We start from the raw sequence: 19,376 nt of genomic DNA, 5'->3' as shown, positions 1-19,376 counted from the left end.
TTCCTGATGCCAAATCCTGAACTCAAACACTGCCTGTGATCCTTAACAGGTGACCAGCTTTGCTAATTTCTTTTTTAAATTTATTTGTGCTTTCACAGAATGACATCTGATGAAAAGAAAGTATTTCTCCAAACATCAGTATTACCAATCCATCATTTCTATTTTGTCTAAAAAGATACGGATCTTTTTGAAGCCTAAGGAACAGAAAAGATTTAATTTTATAATATCCCCATCTAATAGTTAAATTTGCTTAATATGTAAAAAAGCTACATTAAATAGGCACTACTGAATTCCTTCCAATAACCCTAAGGGGGCAGTTAGAGCAACATCCTGAACCACTGCAAAATTATTAGAGTGATCTTTGTTTAATCCGAGATGTCAGAGGCCTTCCTGTCATAAAAATAAATATTAATTTTGTGGAAACAGGGTTAAAGGATTTAAATATAGGCCTCTCCATTGTAAGAAACAGAGCAACTGTCATGCTAAGTCTTAGCCTAATATCGCGAGACCTGTAGAATAAGGGCTCACATCAGAAGCGAGTAAGAGACAGCAGAGTAGAGTCAGCATGACCCAGCCTTGAGATAGCGACGTTTTGAGAACAGAAGTGAGAAAATACAGGAATGGGCAGGACATAAACTGCAGACATGTTTGTTTAATGCATGCCATTAAAATGTATAAATGCTTGTGTGATATTGCTTGTACTTTGAAGAAACTGAGGCAGAGATGCTCTCTGTCAGCTGTGTTCTTCCCTTGCAATTGCATGTCCTGAATAAAGCTGTCTCTGATTTTGTTGCTTCCAACCTGAGAGTGGAGTTAATTAAAGATTAAAAATTGTGGAAGAAACTAAATCTAGGTATGGAAAGTTAAAAAATGGAAGCAGAAAACCAATGCTGCAAATTCTGTCTTAAGAAAGAACAGATTCTTATGGGTAGCTTTTGAAATGTCAGGGAATGTAATTTTTATTATGCAAGATGCTTCTATATTTTCCCAAACTGCAGTATTTGTTCTCCATCATGATTACATTTACTATAACATCAGAAAAAGGCTGAATTTAGCTGAAAACTTATTAACTTTTCTTTTAATATCCTTAAAGATCCAGGATATCTAAAGTAGAGGACCTAGGATATCTAAAGTAGAGGACCTAACTTTAATTAATTTAAAAAACAAAGGAGAATCAGCTCCTCCTCTTCACACATCAAAGAGACGCCCACTGTGTGTGTATATCTGATACTCTGTTAAAATGAAAAATTGAGGTTCTATACGATTTTAGCTGTTTACCCTTAATGAAAAATACCCATGTAAATTCATTTGTTCTCTACTTCCACAGCCAGAAGTCTTTTCTTCCTATCTCCACAAAGCTTTTCTTGGATTCTTCCAACCTATTTTCAAGGTGAGTAATTTCAGAATCGGGCCAAACTTGACATTTAAGGGATCAACCAACTGCTCAAGACCACAAATTACAGGAAGAATTGATTCCAAACCAATATTTTTGCCTTTTCTATAAAAATATATTTTTTTAAAATCTGCTAAACTGTCTCTTTCAATCTGTTACAACTGCCAGAGGGGAACACGTTCAGGATTATGCCTTGCTCATCATACTGACTCCTGATAAAACCACCACAGATATACCTGTCTAAAAGGCACCCCATCTTGTTTTTCTGCCTCTGTTTAGGTGAAGTGAGAAAACAAGCATGAACATAGGTACCTCCTTAAACTATCTCAGAAGCATATAATTGAATTATATATATTGTACACCATACGTCCTGCATCAACTGTGGCAGTGATAGGACTGGCAGTCTCAAAGCAGCCTTCAAAAATGCAATGAATTAGTTATAAATAATTTTAAAATACAGACTACTCTAAAGGAGCTTCCTCCATCTTTCTTGCATATATTTAATGTATGAATGTCTAGGACTTATGAAAGACCCAAAAAGAACTTTGCAGATGGAACAAAAATTATGGCCTCTATCCCAAATAAGCCACTGAGAGGAAGAGCTTAGTTTTAAAGTACTAAAACTCACCTAACAAACTGGGATCTGCTCGAACCATTTTCTGTTTCTTCTTTTTCTTGCTACTCTGCACAGCTTCAAAGTTGGATTGCTGGTTGTTGCTCTGATTGGTCTGAAAGACGGAATGCAGTGCGCTATGGTTCATCCCCCACACTGAATCCTGGAACAAAAATTCTAGATTACAAGTTAGAATTAAATGTTGCCTGTTCATTGGAAGTACACAGATGACATCAAGTCACTTTCCATATGACATGGATAGTAGAATATCCATTAATCTATCCAATAAATTTACCTTTTTCCTAAAACTAATCCTGCACCATAAAATTATCTCCCTATAAAGTTATTTACACAAGATCTCAGATTCTGTACAATTCCACAGTAATACCCAAAATATGTTTCCTCCCCCCATTCTACATAATCTATCCCCTTCACCATGAAGAGCTATATTCAGAGATGCAGACTGTCACTGAGCCTTTGCTATCCTCTCCAGAAATACTATCAATGTACTTGGAGATCCTCCTCCAAAGCAAAGGTCAAGCAAATATGTACCTGCTGCTGCTGCTGACTGGCTTTTTGTTTGGCACGGCGCTCTAGAAACTGCTTGGCAAATTCCTTGGCCTCAGGGGTATCTCCAAGGTAGGCTCTGATGTAATCGTGGACCTCGTATGGAGACTCCACTTCCTTCAGGAAAGAAACAAACGTGGGAACTGCAATACGAGGGGAAGAAGATGGACCATGAGAGAGACGTGTGTTGATGCAAGGAGTGTGTGCGTGCAAAAAGCAAACAAACTTTGTATTCTTTATTCAATTTTCTTTGTCAAACTAGCAACCATTGTAAACAGTCTCTCCTGTTAAATTCCCCATAATATAGCCCCAGCAAAAAATGGTTACTAACCTTTCCGTAACAGTTGTTCTTTGAGATATGTCGCTCACATCAATTCCACATTTGACAACGGTGCATATCGCACACACCCCCATAAGATTTTTCCCTTGGCGGTATACGTTGGGCTGGCTCTAGTGCCTCTGGTGCTGTGCGCTTATGTTATAAGGAGTATAAGTATAAGGGGCAGCTCCACATCCTCTCAGTTCCTTCTTGCCAGCTAACTCTGACAGAGGATGGGTCCATCTCCTTGTAGTACACTTGAATACAGGATATTATCCAGGATGAGAGTCTCTGGGCTGAAACCAGCAGGCCATTCATCCTCTCTGCTATAGCCATGAAGAGTTGCATAGCTCTACAGAACAGCTTAGTCCTCTCAATGTAGAAGGCATGCCTGACATCCAACAAATGAATCCACCGCTCTTCCGAATTCCTGTGCAGTTTTGGGAAGAAACTGGCAGGAAAATGGCTTGGTTGCTATGAAACTGCGAAACCATCCTTGGAAGGAAGGCTGGTTGGGGCTGAACCTTGCCCTTGAAGAACACTGTGTACAATGGTTCTGACGTAAGGGCCCGGACTTCAAAGACCCCCACCTTTGGCAGATGAACCTGGTGACCTCTGGATGAAGGCACCACTTGTGGTGAGAGAAGAAAGATCTGCTGAGGTGATCTGCCAGGGCGTTCCGGGCTCCCGGAAGATGGAAAGCCTTGAGGTGGAGCTCTTCAAGCAGAAGTCCCATAAACGGATAGCTTCCTGACACAGGGCAGAGAAGCACACTCCTCCCTGCTTGTTGATGTAGACAATGGCTGCTGTGTTGTCCGTAAATACTTTTACTACTTTACCCATGATCTGTGGAAGAAACATTTGGCAAGCTAAGCAGACCATTTTGAGCTCCCTGATGTTTATGTGTAGGGAGACCTCTTCCTGGGACCACAGGCCCTGTGTCCCGAGGCAATTGAGGTGGGCTCCCCATCCTAGATCAGAAACAACTGAATCAAGGGACACTGATGGCTGGGGGATGACAAAGGGAACACCTGCAGTTGCCGACTGGGGGTCCTTCCACCAATCAAGGGAAGATAAAGATCGGGCTGGAACAGTAAGCATCAAATCCAAGTGTTGTCTGTTTGGTGAGTGCACTGAAGCAAACCATGTCTGCGGGGGTTTAAGGTGCAGCCTTGCATGCCGTACCAAGTAAGTGCATGCAGCCATGTGTCCCAGAAGTTTGAGACAAACCCAGGCTGTTGTGATAGGGTATGCCAGACCTGACATTGTCTGGAAATGGACCTCTGGAAGGAAGGCGTTGGCGTGGGTCGAGTCTAGTACTGCCCGGATAAAATCTATTCTCTGTACTGGGAAGAGTCAACTTTTGTTTATTTATCAACAGACCCAACGCTTGGAAGGTGGCTTGGACAAGGCAGATGCTGGTCTTTACTTGAGCACATGAATGGCCCTTCATCAGTCAGTTGTCTAGATATGGGTAGAATTAGACTCCTTGCCTTCTGAGGAAGTCTGCGACCACTGCCATGCATTTCGTAAAAACCCAGTGGGGCTGCAGAAAGAACAAAGGTGAGGGTGGTGAATTGGTAATGGGTCTGGTTTACTATAATGCTGAGGAATCTTCTGTGGCCTTGGAAGATGAAAATGTGAAAACAGGCGTCCTTCAAGTCAAGGGCAGCGTAACAGTCCCCTGGATCCAGGGAGGGAATGATGGAGGCCAGAGAGACCATGTGGAATCTCAATTTCTTGAGATAAATTGAGGTGGCGCAGGTCCAGGATGGGTCTAAGACCACCCTGGCCCTTTGGGATTAGGAAACATTGGGAATAAAACCCCTTCTCCTCTCAAGTTCTAAGGCACCTCCTCCGCATCCCCCACCCGTAGGAGGGTTTGCACCTCTTGGGCTAAAAGTTGCTCGTAAGAAGAGTCCCTGGAAAAGAACAGGGATGAGAGGAAAGGGTGGAGAAAAACAGAAGGGTATCACTGTCCACCACTGTATTTATTTATTTTTTTTAAATGGAAATATACCTCTCTCATAGAACTGGAAGGGACCCTGAAAAGTCATTGAGTCCAGCCCCCTGCCTTCACTAGCAGGACCAATTTTGCCCCAGATCCCTAAGTGGCCCCCTCAAGGATTAAACTCACAACCCTGGGTTTAGCAGGCCAATGCTCAAACCACTGAGCTATCCCTCCCCCAGCAGTCTGATACGATGAAAGACTACACTAGGCCGAAGTGGGGAAGTCAGTCTGAAAACAAAAAGGGGACAGGATCCGATGAGAGAAACTGGTATAGCGCCCTCGAAACACCTTCAAAAGTTCTATTTGGGGCCTCTGGAGTCTCTCCCCGAGATCCCGGTAGTGAGGTTGCGGTGGACGGAAGCGGTGGACGACAATTGGAACCCTTGCTCCTTGTCCTGAACAGGTTCCGTCGTGGCAGCGGCACCGAGAAGCGAGCCGGCTGATAAGGCCTGAACTGCTTCCTTGAAAGAGCTAGAGCAGAGAGGCCCAGGGACCTGAGGGCAGCCTTTGACTCCTTCAGCCCATAGAGCTTTATGTCAGTTTTATCCAAAAACGGTGACATACCTTTAAATGGGAGGGCTTGGATTGACTGCTGGACCTCCTGTGGTAGCCCCAAGGATTGAAACCAAGAGCATCACCTCATGGCCATTGCAGAAGCCATTGTTCTGGCTGCACCCAGGGTCTTTGAGTGAGGCTCTAGCTATGTTCTTTCCCTCCTGTAAGAGAGTGGAGCACTCTTGCCTGGAGTCCTGAGGCAATGAGTCTTTAAATTTCGTCAAAAAATCCCACATGTTGTAATCGTATCTCCCCAGCAGGCCTTGCTGGTTCGAGATATGCAGCTGCAATCTGCCTGTTGAATACATTTTTCTGCCAAACAGATCGAGTCTCTTTAAGTTTTTCTATTCGGAGATAATGCTTGCCTGGCCTTGTCTTTCCTTCTCATTGGCCAGCATTGGAGCCAGGAGGAGGATGAGAGTATAAGTACTTTGGCTGTCACATAGTATTTCTTCTCTTCCTGCCTCAAAGTGGGAGGGAGAGAAGATGGGGTCTGCCACAGGGTTCTGACTGGACCCAAAACAGCGACACTGATGGATAGGGCCATCTTCAATGGTGCTGCTGCAGCCAAAATGTCAATGTGGCTATAGAAAGACTCCTTGAGCACCTCAACCTCTAGCCCCAGGTTAGCAGCTATTCTCTTTAGAAGCTCCTGGTGGGCTCCAAAGTCATCTTGTGGCAGCAAGCCACTTGGCTCCAAGGTGGACTCATCTGGGGAGGAGGAGGAAGAGGCCTGTACCAGAGGGGGAGTTCCACCTCGTCTTCTGCCCCTATTACCTCCATCGGGCCCACATCTTGCGTGTCGGTACTGGGCTCGGTACTGGAGTCAGGGTATGGCGGCGAATGGATCGGTGCGGGAGCCCGCCTCTCAGATGCAACCAAGTAGGACCAGTGGACGATGGTCCCGGTACCGAGGGAAACCTGCAGGGGTTCCAGAATGGCCACTGTATCGGCTACTATCCTCCTGACCAGGTGCCAGTGGGTGACCCATACCCGGGTCTGGTGGAATGTAGAATGGGTATCGGCTACAGCTCTTGGGACGGACATAGGGCTCCATCGCAGACTCCGAAAAAAGAGTCCTCCTGAGGTGACCATAGGGGACCTTGCTTCTGCGGTTTGGTGCTGAGGGTCTGGGAACCATTGCCGGACCAGGGATGACCTTGCAGAAGAAAGAAGGGCTGGCTTGCCTCTGTAAGGTACCTAGGGTCCAAGTGCTGGGAAAAGAGCTCGGAGCACCATGTTCTCTCCTGTTCATTCGAGCTGGTGGTTGTCCCATCAGGGCTGGTGATACCAGGAGAGAAGTCTCTGGTGGCTGCAAAGGCCTCCAAGGTAGAAGGTACTGTGATCACACTCGAGCCACAATGACTTCCTGGCATCAGCTGAAGCGGAAGTTCTTGGTGCCGAATCCAAGTGGGTTGGCGCTAATGCCGGTCTAAGAGCAACTTCCATTAGGATAGCCCTCAGTCTCGCTTTTCTTTCTTCGTACGAAGTTTAAAGTCCTGACAGAGCTCTCATACCTGAGCCTCTCCCAGACACTTCAGATAACTGGAGTGTGGGTCTCTCACCAGCATAGGCTTGCCACAGGAGGCACAAGGTTTGAAGCCCAGGGATCGGGGCATGCCTGAGCCCAGGATCAAAGGGAGCCCCATCAAATTAAAGGAGGACTAACTTTCTACACGAGTACTGTTTACACTAATACTATACTAAGACTAATAAACTAAGCTAAAGAGAAGAAAACATTGAAAACACCTTGCTGAAAGAAGAGGAGATGTTCCGGAAACCGTCCCAGGCGGTAAGAAGGAACTGAGAAGGTGTGCGGCTGGCAGTGCCCCTTATATTGGCGCATAAGCATGCAGCACCAGAGAGCACGAGTGCTGGCCCAACAGATACCACTGAGGGAAAAATCTCCATCAACAGTGCACGCGGCACATGCACACCTAATGTGGAATGGACATGAGCAAGCACTCGAACATATTGTTGCAGATATTCTACTATTTTACCAAGAGGAAGGGAGACTGGCCCCTCTCACCCCACTGTGATGTGTAAGAAAATTAGGTGTACAACCATAAGGGCAAATGAACCATTGCCTCATGACTTGCAGTTCCTAACTTGACTCATTTTTGCAGCAGTTAATATCAGAAGCTCACTGAACCCCAGGCTCAAATGGACGATAAACCTTCTCTTTCTTATGCCGCAATCAATACATTTTACTGACTGAAGCATCAGAGCAGAGCATACATAGTTCATTCAAACTGTATCCCAAAAATGCTTTAGAGAGACAGTTACAATGTTAATTATATTGCATGTATTTAGAACTAGGCTAAATTCTCATTCATCTGTGACCTGTCACCTCCATCCAAAAGGAACCATCTGTATTGGTGAGAGTCTGGAATTAGTCCCAATTCCATTCTACCTGCAATATTTCACCCAAATAGGGAAGACAATGCAGTGCAGTTTATAGCAATGCCATTTCCCAGCTAATTATACCCTCTTGCTGAATGAGCCAAATAGCACCTTGGTAAAAATGCAGTCATTATTCCATGTGTGCAAATGTACAAATGTGATGTTGTTCTTCATATACTGTTACAAAGTATAACATTCATTCTTTCCCACTTCTTACCATCCAAGGTGTTTGCTGTGTTGAGTGCATGTAGCATCTGTTCACACCACTGAGTGAATCCATCCTGGGCTTTATTAACCCCTTGAAACAACTTCAGCAGCTTCTCCTCTTCTTCAACCTTCTTGTTCTGTCTGCTCGTAATTCCTATAGATTTACTTGACACAAAGAAATTGTAAATATCACATATTATGCCTGAAACAGCCATCTATTTACTTAAACAGTATTATCTCAGATTACATTACACAGCCTACAAAAGCCCATGGATTTACAGAGGGCCAGTAACGTTTAAGAGTCAACTTATTTTCCTAGTGGATGTGAAAAATCAAAGAAATTGGGACTCTGTGGACAACCTATAAGCTGTCTGTTGCTAAACACTATTTTAAGACAGCAGTATAAAATTTTCAAGAACCAGAGATGATGAAGCTATAGTTGGTTAAAAGATCAGTGCAAGACTGGCAGTCCTTTGCCAAAAACAAACTCCCCCCCCCTGATTCCTACCTGAGGCTGGCATTGCTCTTGTTTTTATTGGTTGAGTTACGAGGCCCCATTTCCTTCACTGCATCATCCCAGAACCCCATATTTGAGTTTTTGGTGTCAGCACTGCTCCAGATACTGCTGACTAGATCAGATGCCCACTGGGTGGTGGGATTACTGTTTAGAGAGCCCCATACTGAATTCCCAATGCTGCTGTGCAGGTTAGAATGCTGTTGAAACAAAACAGAAATGAGACCCTGGTTATTAGCATCAGATCGGGAGGAACAGCAGCAATGTCTCAGAAAACCAAAATGGAGTGTGATGAGAGGGGATCAGTGCAAGTAACAATTCTCCATGTACTGGTTAGGTAAATAAGATATGCACCGTAGTATTGCGGACTCTGTTCGGCTGCTGTTGCTGCTGCTGCTGCTGCTTCTGCATCTGCCTCGCCTCTTCCTGCTGTATTTCCAAGAGAGATTTGGTAGCACCTGTTGGCTTGGTGACATTACCCCAACCTGACATTTTTTGTTGCTGCTGTTGCTGTTGCTGTTGCTGCTGGAGGGCTTTCATCAGTTCACGCTGCTGACGTCTTTGCTGTTGCATACAAAAAGAAACAACATGCCTGTTCTGACTCTTTGAAGATAATTACTACTGGGGATCCTGGTTTGCAGATTCTTACTGATTTCAGTTTGTTTTTTGTCAACATGGGCAGCACTGTTTTTATGCCTTTATATTTCTTTATTGGTGTCTATAAGGAAAGTATGTTTAATTATGACTACTGAATTGAAAGTGTCATTAGCCCATGACAGTGACTAAATTTGCCTCAACATTATGACCCAGGCAGTCAGTCCCTCCATTTCTTGCTGCTCTAAACTCTGGAAACAATATTCACGCTTGCCAGCCCCCTTCCTATGCTGCTGTTGTACATGACCAGGAAGCAGAGTGTGAAAATTAAACTGACATCACCATTTTTAATTTTTCTTGCTTTTTAAAAAAATAATTAAAATTTTAGGATGGTAACATTTTATCTGTTGCTTTAAGTTAAAACAGAACTTTACTTCCCATATTTCTGAGCCATTAAGCCCAATCTACTCCTAACCCGATTAAATATCAAATTTAGGGTGACCAGATGTTCCGATTTTATAGGGACAGTCCCAATTTTGGGGTCTTTTTCTTATATAGGCTCCTATTAGCCCCCACCCCTGTCCCGATTTTTCACACTTGCTGTCTGGTCACCCTAATCAAAATCCCCCTTTTGAACAAAAGGTAAAGACCACAAAAATCTTCCTGTTACGAAAATAGAAGGGTAAATGTGGTTGAATACAACAATTGAAGGCAAATAATTTTCTTTTCCAGAGTTAAGAAATAACAGAGCTTTGCTTTTGGAGGGTAAAATGATCCAAAGATATATCTTAGAATGTCAAATATGGAAAATACAGTCAAATATTATAAAAACAGTAAAAATAATGAATCTGTAAAGTAATACTACTGCAGTGATGATACAGAAAATATGGCACTTATTAGCAAAAGTAATGTTATATACACCCACACACAAGCCAGAATCCTTCTCAGAATGTAGGCCTCAGCCTTTAAAGCATGTCAGATAGATATGGGGTTCTCAACCTTTTTCTGAGCCCCTCGTAACATGCTGTAAAAACTCCACGGCCCACCTGTGCCACAATTGTTTTTCTGCATATAAAAGCCAGGGCCAGCATCAGGGGGTAGCAAGCAGGGCAGTTGTCCAGGACCTCACACCACAGGGAGCCCCGTGAAACTAAGCTGCTCAGGCTTTGGCCCCAGGTGTGGTGCTCAGGGCAGAGGGGGCTTCGGGTTTCTGTCCTGGGCCCCAGTGAGTCTAATGCCGACCCTACTTGGCAGACCCCCTGAAACCTGCTCGAGGCCACCCCAGGGGCTTCAGACCCCTGGTTCAGAACAGCAGAGATAGATTGTTTCTGTGTTTCACACAGGATGAGTAACTACAATGGCTAACTTGCTAAGCTGTGAAATAGACAAAACAAGTAAAGAGGAAGCTACGTTATATGCTTTATGCCTATAAATTGTAATAGAGATCAGTTTATTTGATACAGTATCATAATGTATAATTTTATTACTAGATAAAATCTAAAAGGTAAATATTTAAGAAACTGTGGACTTGTCTATATGAAGTTAGTGCATGGCAAGTTGTAAATCTAGTGTTCTAGCCGGCCATGCACTGTCTGCATGGACTGTGCTATCATGCACTAAAAGTTCCATAATTGGGGGGGAGGGATAGCTCAGTGGTTTGAGCATTGGCCTGCTAAACCCAGGGTTGTGAGTTCAATCCTTGAGGGGGCCATTTGGGGATCTGGGACAAAATCAGTACTTGGTCCTGCTAGTGAAGGCAGGGGGCTGGACTATGACCTTTCAAGGTTCCTTCCAGTTCTAGGAGATGGGATATCTCCATTAATTTCTAGAATTTAATTTCTAATGCACTTTGACCTACTACTCTTAGAAACAGCAGTAAGTCAAGTGCACTATGGAACTCTTAGTGTGCAGTAGCACCGTCCACACAGCCAGTCAGCATGTAGCAGGCTAAAGTGCTGTACATTTACAGCCCAGGTTGCTGTACACCAACTGTCCATACAGACAAGCCCGATATCAGAAAATTAAAGCTATCTAAAGCCATTCAGTTTGAGAATTTTGTTGCCTAAGCAACCTGACCACAAAATATTGCAAATAGTTCAGACCACAGTGTCTATTTTAAATAAAAATATCAGCAAGATATAAAGGACAGTTACCTGTTCCATAACTGGCGTTCTTTGAGATGTGTTGCTCATGTCTATTCCACAGTAGATGTGCGTGCTCGCCACATATACCGGTGCTGGAAGTCTTCCCCTCAGCAGTACCCGTAAGGGGAGCGCTGCTGGGACCCCTGGAGTGGCGCCTCTATAGCACACTATAAGGGGAGCCACGCGCTCCCCCCTCCCTCAGTTCCTTCTTGCCGGACCAATTCCGATAGAGGGGAAGGAGGGCGGGATGTGGAATAGACATGAGCAACACATCTCAAAGAACGCCAGTTACGGAACAGGTAACTGTCCTTTCTTCTTCGAGTGTTTGCTCATGTGTATTCTACAGTAGGTGATTACAAGCTATGTGTGATGGAGGTGGGTAGGAGTTCAGATTCCCTGGCTGAAGCACAGCCCTACCGAAAACAGCGACATCCCTGGCGTGGGAGACGATCGCACAGTGCGACGTGAACGTGTGTACTGAGGACCAGGTAGCAGCTCTACACATGTCCTGAATAGGGACATGGGCCGCAAAGGCAGCCGATGAGGCCTGAGCCCTTGTTGAGTGAGCCCTTACAATAGGTGGTGTGGGAACCCCTGCTAGGTCGTAGCATGTGTGGATGCAGGATGTAATCCACCGGGAAAGCCTCTGGGCGGAGATCGGTTGGCCTCTCATGCGCTTGGCCGAAGCAACAAAGAGTTGCGAAGACCTGCGGAACGGCTTAGTCCGATCCAGACAAAAAGCCAGAGCTCTGCGCACATTGAGCGTATGGAGGTGGCATTCTTCGCTAGAGGCATGAGGTTTAGGGCACAGGACAGGCAGGAATATGTCCTGGCCCATGTGAAAAGCGGAGACCATCTTAGGGAGGAATGCAGGGGGTGTGGGCAGAGCTGAACCTTGTCCTTGTGAAAGACTGTGTAAGGGTGGGGGGGTCGCAGGTCAGGGTCCTGAGCTCCGAGACCTGCCGAGCTGACGTAATGGCCATGAGGAAGACTACCTTTCAGGAAAGGTGAGACCATGAGCATGTGGCCAGGGGTTTGAACGGGGGCCCCGTGAGGCGGGATAGCACCAAATTTAGATCCCACTAAGGGACAGAGATTCTAGTATAAGGAAAGGACCGGTCCAGCCCTTTGAGGAAATGCCCGGTCATGGCATGGGAGAAAACCAAGCAGCTCTGGACTGGCGGATGGAATGCTGAAATAGCCGCCAGGTGCACTCTGACAGAGGAAGGGGCCAGGCCTTGAGTTCTGAGCTGGTAGAAGGTACTCAAGGATAAGTTGGAGTGGGGCAGATGTTGGGGAAATACGCCACTCGCCCACGCACCTGGAGAACCTGGTCCACTTTGCCAGGTAGGCTCGGTGTGTGGATGGCTTTCTACTTTCAAGGAGGACATGCCTGACCCCTTCCGAACACCTTCTCTCCTCCGCATCTAGCCATTGATCAGCCATGCGATCAGATGGAGGGTGGCCAGATTGGGGTGGAGGAGGCAGCCCTGGTCCTGGGAGAGTAGATCCGGGCAGAGCGCCAACGGCCGGGGAGGGGCCATGAGTAAGCCTAGGAGGGTCCTGTACCAATGCTGCCGGGACCAAGCTGGGGCGATCAGGACGACGCACGCCTTGTCCGTTTTCACTTTCTCCAGGACCTTGGCAATGAGGGGAAACAGGGGAAAGGCGTAAAGGAGTCGACCCGACCATGATAGGAGGAAGGCATCTGAGATCGCGTTCCTCCCCACCCCCCCTCTGGAACAGAACCTATGGCAACGGCGGTTCTGTCGGGTCACAAGTCTACTTGGGAGTGCCCCACGCTTGGAAGAGCTGGTGAGTGACCTCTGAGTGGAGCGACCACTCGTGTTGGGAGGAGAAAACCCTACTCAAGCTATCGGCCTGAGTGTTGTTGACGCCTGGCAGGTGGAAAGCCTTCAGGGAGATGTTGTGGGCTATACAGAATTCCCAGAGGCTGAGGGCTTCCAGGCAGAGGGCCGAGGACCTCGTCCAGCCTTGCCTGTTGATGTAAAACATCGTGGCGGTGTTGTCCGTGAGTACTCTGACCACCTTGCCGCGCAGCTGTGAGCTGAACACTACACAGGCTAAGCGTATCGCCCTGAGTTCCCTGACATTTATGTGAAGGGACAGCTCCGCGGCTGACCACATCCCTTGGGCGTGTGAGCCCCTCAGCCCAGGTCCGACGCGTCGGACACTACGTCTAGTGATGGGGTCGGGTCCTGGAAGGGAATTCCCTGGAGCATATTGGACTGGCAGGACCACCATTGTAGCTTGGTGATTACCTGTGCCGGTACCGAGAGGACTTTGTCCAGTTTGTCCCAGGCCTGGGAGATCTCTGAGGCCAACCAGAGTTGGAGGGGCCTCATCCAAAGCCTGGCGTGGCAGACCACGTACGTGCACACCACCACGTGGCCCAGGAGCCGCAGGCATGCCCTGGCCGTGGTAACGGGGAACTCTGTGACCGAGGCTATGAGCCCCTTCAGGGTCTGGAAGCTGTCCAGGGGAAGGGAGGCTGTCGCCTTGGAGGCATCCAGGAGGGCACCTATGAATTTTATGCGCTGCACCGGAACCAGTGTCGACTTGGCCTCAGTTACTAGAAGACCTAAGTTGGCACACATAGCCAAGAGCAGGTCCACGTGGTTCTGCACCTGGGACTGCAAGGTGCCCTTGAGCAGCCAGTCGTCGAGGAAGGGGAATATCTGTACGCCTTGGCGTCTGAGGTAGGCCGCCACCACCGCCGTACACTTTGTGAATACCCTGGGCGCGGTGGACAGGCTGAAGGGAAGGACCATAAATTGGTAGTGGTCCTGCCCCACCAGGAAGCGTCTGTGCCCCTCAAATATATGGATATGAAAGTATGCGTCCTGAAGGTCCAGGGCCGCATACCAGTTGCCAGGGTATGATGCATGCCACAGAGACCATGCGGAATCGGGATTTTGCCATGAACCGATTGAGGCCTCGCAGATCCAGGATAGGTCTGAGCCTCCCTTTTGCTTTGGGGATCAGGAAATAGCGGAAGTAAAACCCTTTCCCCCGGAATCTTCTCCATGGTTTCTAAGCTGAGAAGCTGACCCACTTCCTGCTGTAACATAGGTAAAATGTGACGGGTCCCCCCTGCCATCCGGGTGAGGGAGGGTTGGGGCGAGACAAATTGTAGCGTATAACCCTGGGAAATGGTGTTGAGGACCCATTGGTCCGATGTTATCCAGGACCATTCCGTAAGGAACGCAGAGAAGTAGTTGCTGAAAGCAAACTTTATTAGTATGAGGGTTCTCCCGGGGGTCCCCCGGGTACCCTCCTGCAACCAGTCAAAACTGCCTCTTGCCCTGCTGCTTGCCCCTGGAGGGCCCAGGCTGTGGGGCAGAGCAATATTGCCTCTGAGGTCACCTCTTTTGGGTTTTGTACCTCTTGTAGGCGGGCTCATATCTCCGCTGGGGTGCAGGAACGGAGGCTTGCGTCTTAGGCTTCTCCTTGGGCGGGACGTAGAGGCCGAGGGTCTGAAGGGTGGTACACGAGTCCTTTATGTCATGGAGTCTCACATCTGTCTGTTCTGCGAACAGGTCCTTGCCATCAAAAGGAAGCTCCTGCATCACAGACTGCGCCTCCGCAGAGCGCCAAGACAGCAGTAGCCACGATGCCCTGCGCATGGACACGGCCGAGGCCATGGACCGAGCCGCCGTGTCAGCTGCATCTGACGCCGCCTGCAGAGCAGCCTTTGCGGCGGCGGCGCCCTCCTCCACCAGTGCCTTAAAAATCCTTCCTTTCACGCTCTGGAAAGGAGGGCTCAAATCTCGGCAGTGAACCCCACAAGTCTGAGGAGGGCCTGGTGGTTGGCCACCCGGAGCTGGAAGCTGGCGGACGAATAAAGCTTCCTGCCAAATGAGTCCAGTCTTTTGGAGTCTTTATTCTTGGGTGCGGATCCCGGTTGGCCTGGTCTTTCCCTGTGATTTACGGACTCTACCACTAGGGAGTTGGGGGCTGGGTGGGTATAAAGGTATTCGTGCCCTTTCGTGGGCATGAAGTATTTGTGCTCCGCCTTTTTCGATATTGGGGCAAGGGAGGCTGGCGTTTGCCAGAGGGCATTCAAGATGTTAGCGACCCCTTCGTGGAGCGGGAGGGCCACTCCCCCCGGTGCAGAGGATGAGAGAACATTGAACAGCGAGTCCGAGGGTCCCTCCATCTCCTCAGCTTGGAGATGGAGACTGGATGCTACTCACTTTAGTAGCTCCTGATGAGCCCTGAAGTCTTCCTGCGGTATGGAGGGGGGCAGGCTGCGATCTTGTGATCTGATGCGGGGGAGGAGGCCGGTATCGGGCTCTGCACGTTGGCTGGTGCCACGGAATCCACCCCCTGATCGGACTCCTCGTGCGGTGCTGAGGAACCGTGACCCACCGATCTATCCCTTGGAGGTCCGGATAGTGCGGCTGAAGGAGCCTCCGATGTTCCTGCTATTGACTGAGGGCCTTGCTGGGCGTGCACGGAAGGCCAGGGGGTCCACTGGCACCACTGGCTTTGCCACGGGGGCCCTTGCCATTGACTCTGGTGCGGCACCAGCCGCACCAGCTGGTCAGGTTGGCCCGGCTGGGTCATAGGGCGCTGCGTGTAGGTCGAGGTTACCAACGACCTATTGGTGCTGTGCGAGCGGTACGCGCGATGGTGCCGAGAACATCATCTGCCACGGGACCGGGACTCCAACGTCAAGGAACGGTGCCCTCCTCGAGCTGCTACTCCTCAAGACGCTTCGACGCCTGGATCCGCGATGATGTGGAGCTAGCAATCCCTGTCGAGAGTCATGGGCATGGTGCCTTGACACGCAAGAGCTGGAGAGTGACTGGCGACTGCGTCCATGCCAGGGGTGGCTCCAGTAGCTCCACCGAGAGTGGGAGTGACTGCGGCGTTGGCGCCTGTCCCGCCAATACTCTGTACTCTGCATGGAGCGGTGCCTGGAACTCTGATCCGAAAGCACCCGACCAGACAACCTGGAGGGCAATGAGAGCGGAGGCTGTGTCCTGACATGACACTGAGTGGTGAGCGGGCTCGAGAGTGGGCCCTTGACCGGGATCCGTGTCGGGTTGGTGTCAGCTGTCGAGAGCCCAGCGGCAGCTTACCTCTAGAGTGGGGTCCAGGAGCCGGCGGTGCCCCGGGCACCTGCAGAGTCATAATGTCTTTGGCTGCCTGCAGGGCCTCTGGTGTCGAAGGCATCCGGACTTCAGCCAGAGAGATCTGAGTCGATGCAACCGGGCTGCTCTGCTCAACCTGAGTCGGAGCTCTCGAGCCCGAGGGGGGGAACTGGGGCTGCCCGATGCGGGTCTAGCCTCACCCCATGCCTTCTCTCGACGCTTCTGAGAAGATGGAGCCTTCTTCTGCTTTTTTGACGGAGAGCGGTGCCAGCCACCCGAAGGTGCCGTGAGATCGCCACGCACCGAAGACAAAGTGCCCGGTGCCGATTCCGCTTGGCGTACCGGGGTTGGAGCCAGTGCCGACTCCATGAGAAGGGCCCGAAGTCTAATGTGTCTCTCTTTTTTTGTCCTGGGTTTAAAGGACCTGCAGATTTTACAACGGTCACTGATGTGAGATTCGCCCAGGCAACGGAGACAGTCGGTGTGCGGGTCACTTCTGGGCATCAAACGCCTGCAATACTCGCACGATTTAAATCCTGGGGCCCGGGGCATGCCCCAGCCTGAACACTAACAAAACTGGAACTTTTAAATGAACTAACTAATACAGGTAGTACGACAACGAACGAGTTCTGAGACGAGCTGCAGCAAAGCTGGAGCGAGTAGTTCCGATGCAGAGTCACTGGCGGCAAGGAGGAACTGAGGGTGGCGGGAGCGCGCGGCTCCCCTTATAGTGTGCTATAGAGGCGCCACTCCAGGGGTCGCAGCAGCACTCCCTCTATGGGTACTGCTGAGGGAAAAAGTTCCAGCACCAGTGCATGTGGTGAGCACGCATACCCACTGTGGAATACACATGAGAAGAACTACTTTTTAAAAAAAAGTATATAAGGTATTTGTTTTGTATTAAAGAAGCTGATACATTTAAATGGTACGTTGAAAAGCCAATGAGAAGTGTATATGTTTAAGGCAAATCAACCAAAAAAAATGCTAAATGACCATTAAAGACTGATTAACTGTATGACTGAGACAAGATGGGTGAGGTAATATTTTTTATTGGACCAACTTAAGCTTGACTTTTTCACCAACAGAAGTTGGTCTAATAAAAGATATTACTTCACCCACCATGTCTCTCTGATATCCTGGGACCAACACTGCATATAATGGGGTATGACTGGCGACTGCACAGATTTTCACGTATGAAGTGATCCCACTAACCTTATCACTGAAGTAATTGTACAAAAGGTATGTACAGCTGTTTTGTATGATCTCACTAACGGTTATATCCAACAGGAGATGGACCATACACACGAGTCAAATCTCTTTATACTGCTACATGATAAACTACTAAGCGGAAGCAGAACCAACCAGCAGCGTGAAGGGACTTTACATAAAGAAAGACTAACTTCAAAATGGACATTTTTGCAGAAAACTAACAGTACTAGTCAAAAGAGCATGGAGTCAAAGTGGACCAAATGATCACACCAATAAAGGGGTTACAAAATAACTTGCAGAAGAAGATTACTGGCCAGAGGTAAGCCAGCAGGTGTTCATCTTATGGTCCAATAGGTCTTACACAAACTAGTATGGCACAAGATGTTTTGTACAAAAATATCTGAATTTTCCAGACACGAAGTTGCAAGAAGCCATAAACATCTTTTCTTCTCACTCGACATGTAGAGACAACTCATGTCCTGGTTAGATATTTCAAATCTTCGCCCACAGCATGACTCACTTTCTGATTGGCCCTCATTAATTTTGTCAATAAGTATGAACTGGGCTGCGCCACCAAGCAGAAAAGGATAAAATGTCTAGTGTTGTTCAATATGTTGTTCCCTGAACCCAAAACATCTGGAGAGAGATGTGAGCAGGACCGTAATCACCTGGCCAGCAAGAGCACCGCTTCATAGTAACTGGAGTCATGTCACCAATAGGCTCCCTATTAACTCCTCAAGTCCTATCTAAAGAGACCACTGCAAAATCCAGAAAAGAATAGGAATGCAGTCATCATAACACTTTGAGTGAAACAAGCGAATGGACTATGTTGAGAAACCAGTCATTGCAACTGTGAAGCTGAGCTGGAGAAACTATCTTCACATGTGTTCCAACTGATAAGCAGACAAACAATTTTCATATATGTATTGTTTATTCAAGTGGCGACTTGACTATGATAAGCTAAATGCTTCTTGGAAACTATATATCTGAGGGCAGGTTACACTATGGGGCTAAATCGACCTAAGTTATGCAACTACAGCTAAGTGAATAGTGTAGCTGGAGTCGACGTACCTTAGGTCGACTTATCACAGTGTCTACACCGTGCTGGGTCGATGGGAGAAACTCTCCAGTTGACTTACCTTATTCTTCTCGTTCCGGAGGAGTACCGGAGTGCATAGGAGAGCAATCAGTGGGTCTTCACTAGACCTGTTAAATCGACCCCCAGTGGATCAATTACTGCAGTGTCAATCCACAGTAAGTGGAGACAAGCTCTGAGTTAAAACTCTCTAAATGACTAAACTGTACGTGTACTTACATTTTACCAACAAGTTTAGTTTTAGTTGTCCAGAAGTTAGACAAATCAATAATTGAGAGCACTGAGGCTGAAGAAACACATTACACTAAGCTTAGTACTGTTTGTAGAAACATTGTTTCCCTGCAATAAAGTTACTCTGAAAACTGAGCATTTCCAAGAGTTTAACCCAGGGGTCGGCAACCTACGGCACGCGTGCCAAACACGGCATGCGAGCCAATTTTGAGTGGCACGCTGCCTGCCCACTGAGAGAAGGAGGAGGAGGAGGAAGAGGGGCCGGAAAGCGCCATGCTGGGGGAAGAAGGGAAGCTTGGCTGCCGCAGGACCAAGCTTCTGCCTCCCGCTCCTGCAGGGGAGAGTGGTGGTGGTGGTGGGGTGGGGGGTGTCCTGGCCCCCCGCCCCACTCAGCCCCCCC

At 48.1% G+C, this 19,376-nt stretch overlaps 1 protein-coding gene across 6 annotated transcripts in view; it reads right to left on the bottom strand.

Annotated features, from left to right (window-relative positions):
• Positions 1–19,376, bottom strand: part of GIGYF2 (GRB10 interacting GYF protein 2) — a 160,507-nt gene that overhangs the window by 6,012 nt on the left and 135,119 nt on the right. For 5 of the 6 annotated variants that reach the window (XM_034782640.1, XM_034782639.1, XM_034782641.1 and 2 more), the window contains 5 exons: positions 8,937–9,146; positions 8,577–8,782; positions 8,079–8,233; positions 2,559–2,716; positions 2,022–2,169 (listed from right to left, as the gene is read on the bottom strand). In XM_034782640.1, the coding sequence (XP_034638531.1) occupies positions 2,022–2,169; positions 2,559–2,716; positions 8,079–8,233; positions 8,577–8,782; positions 8,937–9,146 (877 nt within the window). Of the gene's footprint in view, positions 1–2,021; positions 2,184–2,558; positions 2,717–8,078; positions 8,234–8,576; positions 8,783–8,936; positions 9,147–19,376 lie in introns of those variants that run through there. The other variant, XM_034782643.1, reaches the window with a different exon arrangement.

This window comes from Trachemys scripta, chromosome 9 (assembly GCF_013100865.1).
Source record: "Trachemys scripta elegans isolate TJP31775 chromosome 9, CAS_Tse_1.0, whole genome shotgun sequence".
In the NCBI taxonomy this organism is placed as follows: domain Eukaryota; kingdom Metazoa; phylum Chordata; order Testudines; family Emydidae; genus Trachemys; species Trachemys scripta.
Note: the sequence above shows the minus strand (reverse complement) of the source record. Positions and strands in the feature narration are given on the sequence as shown.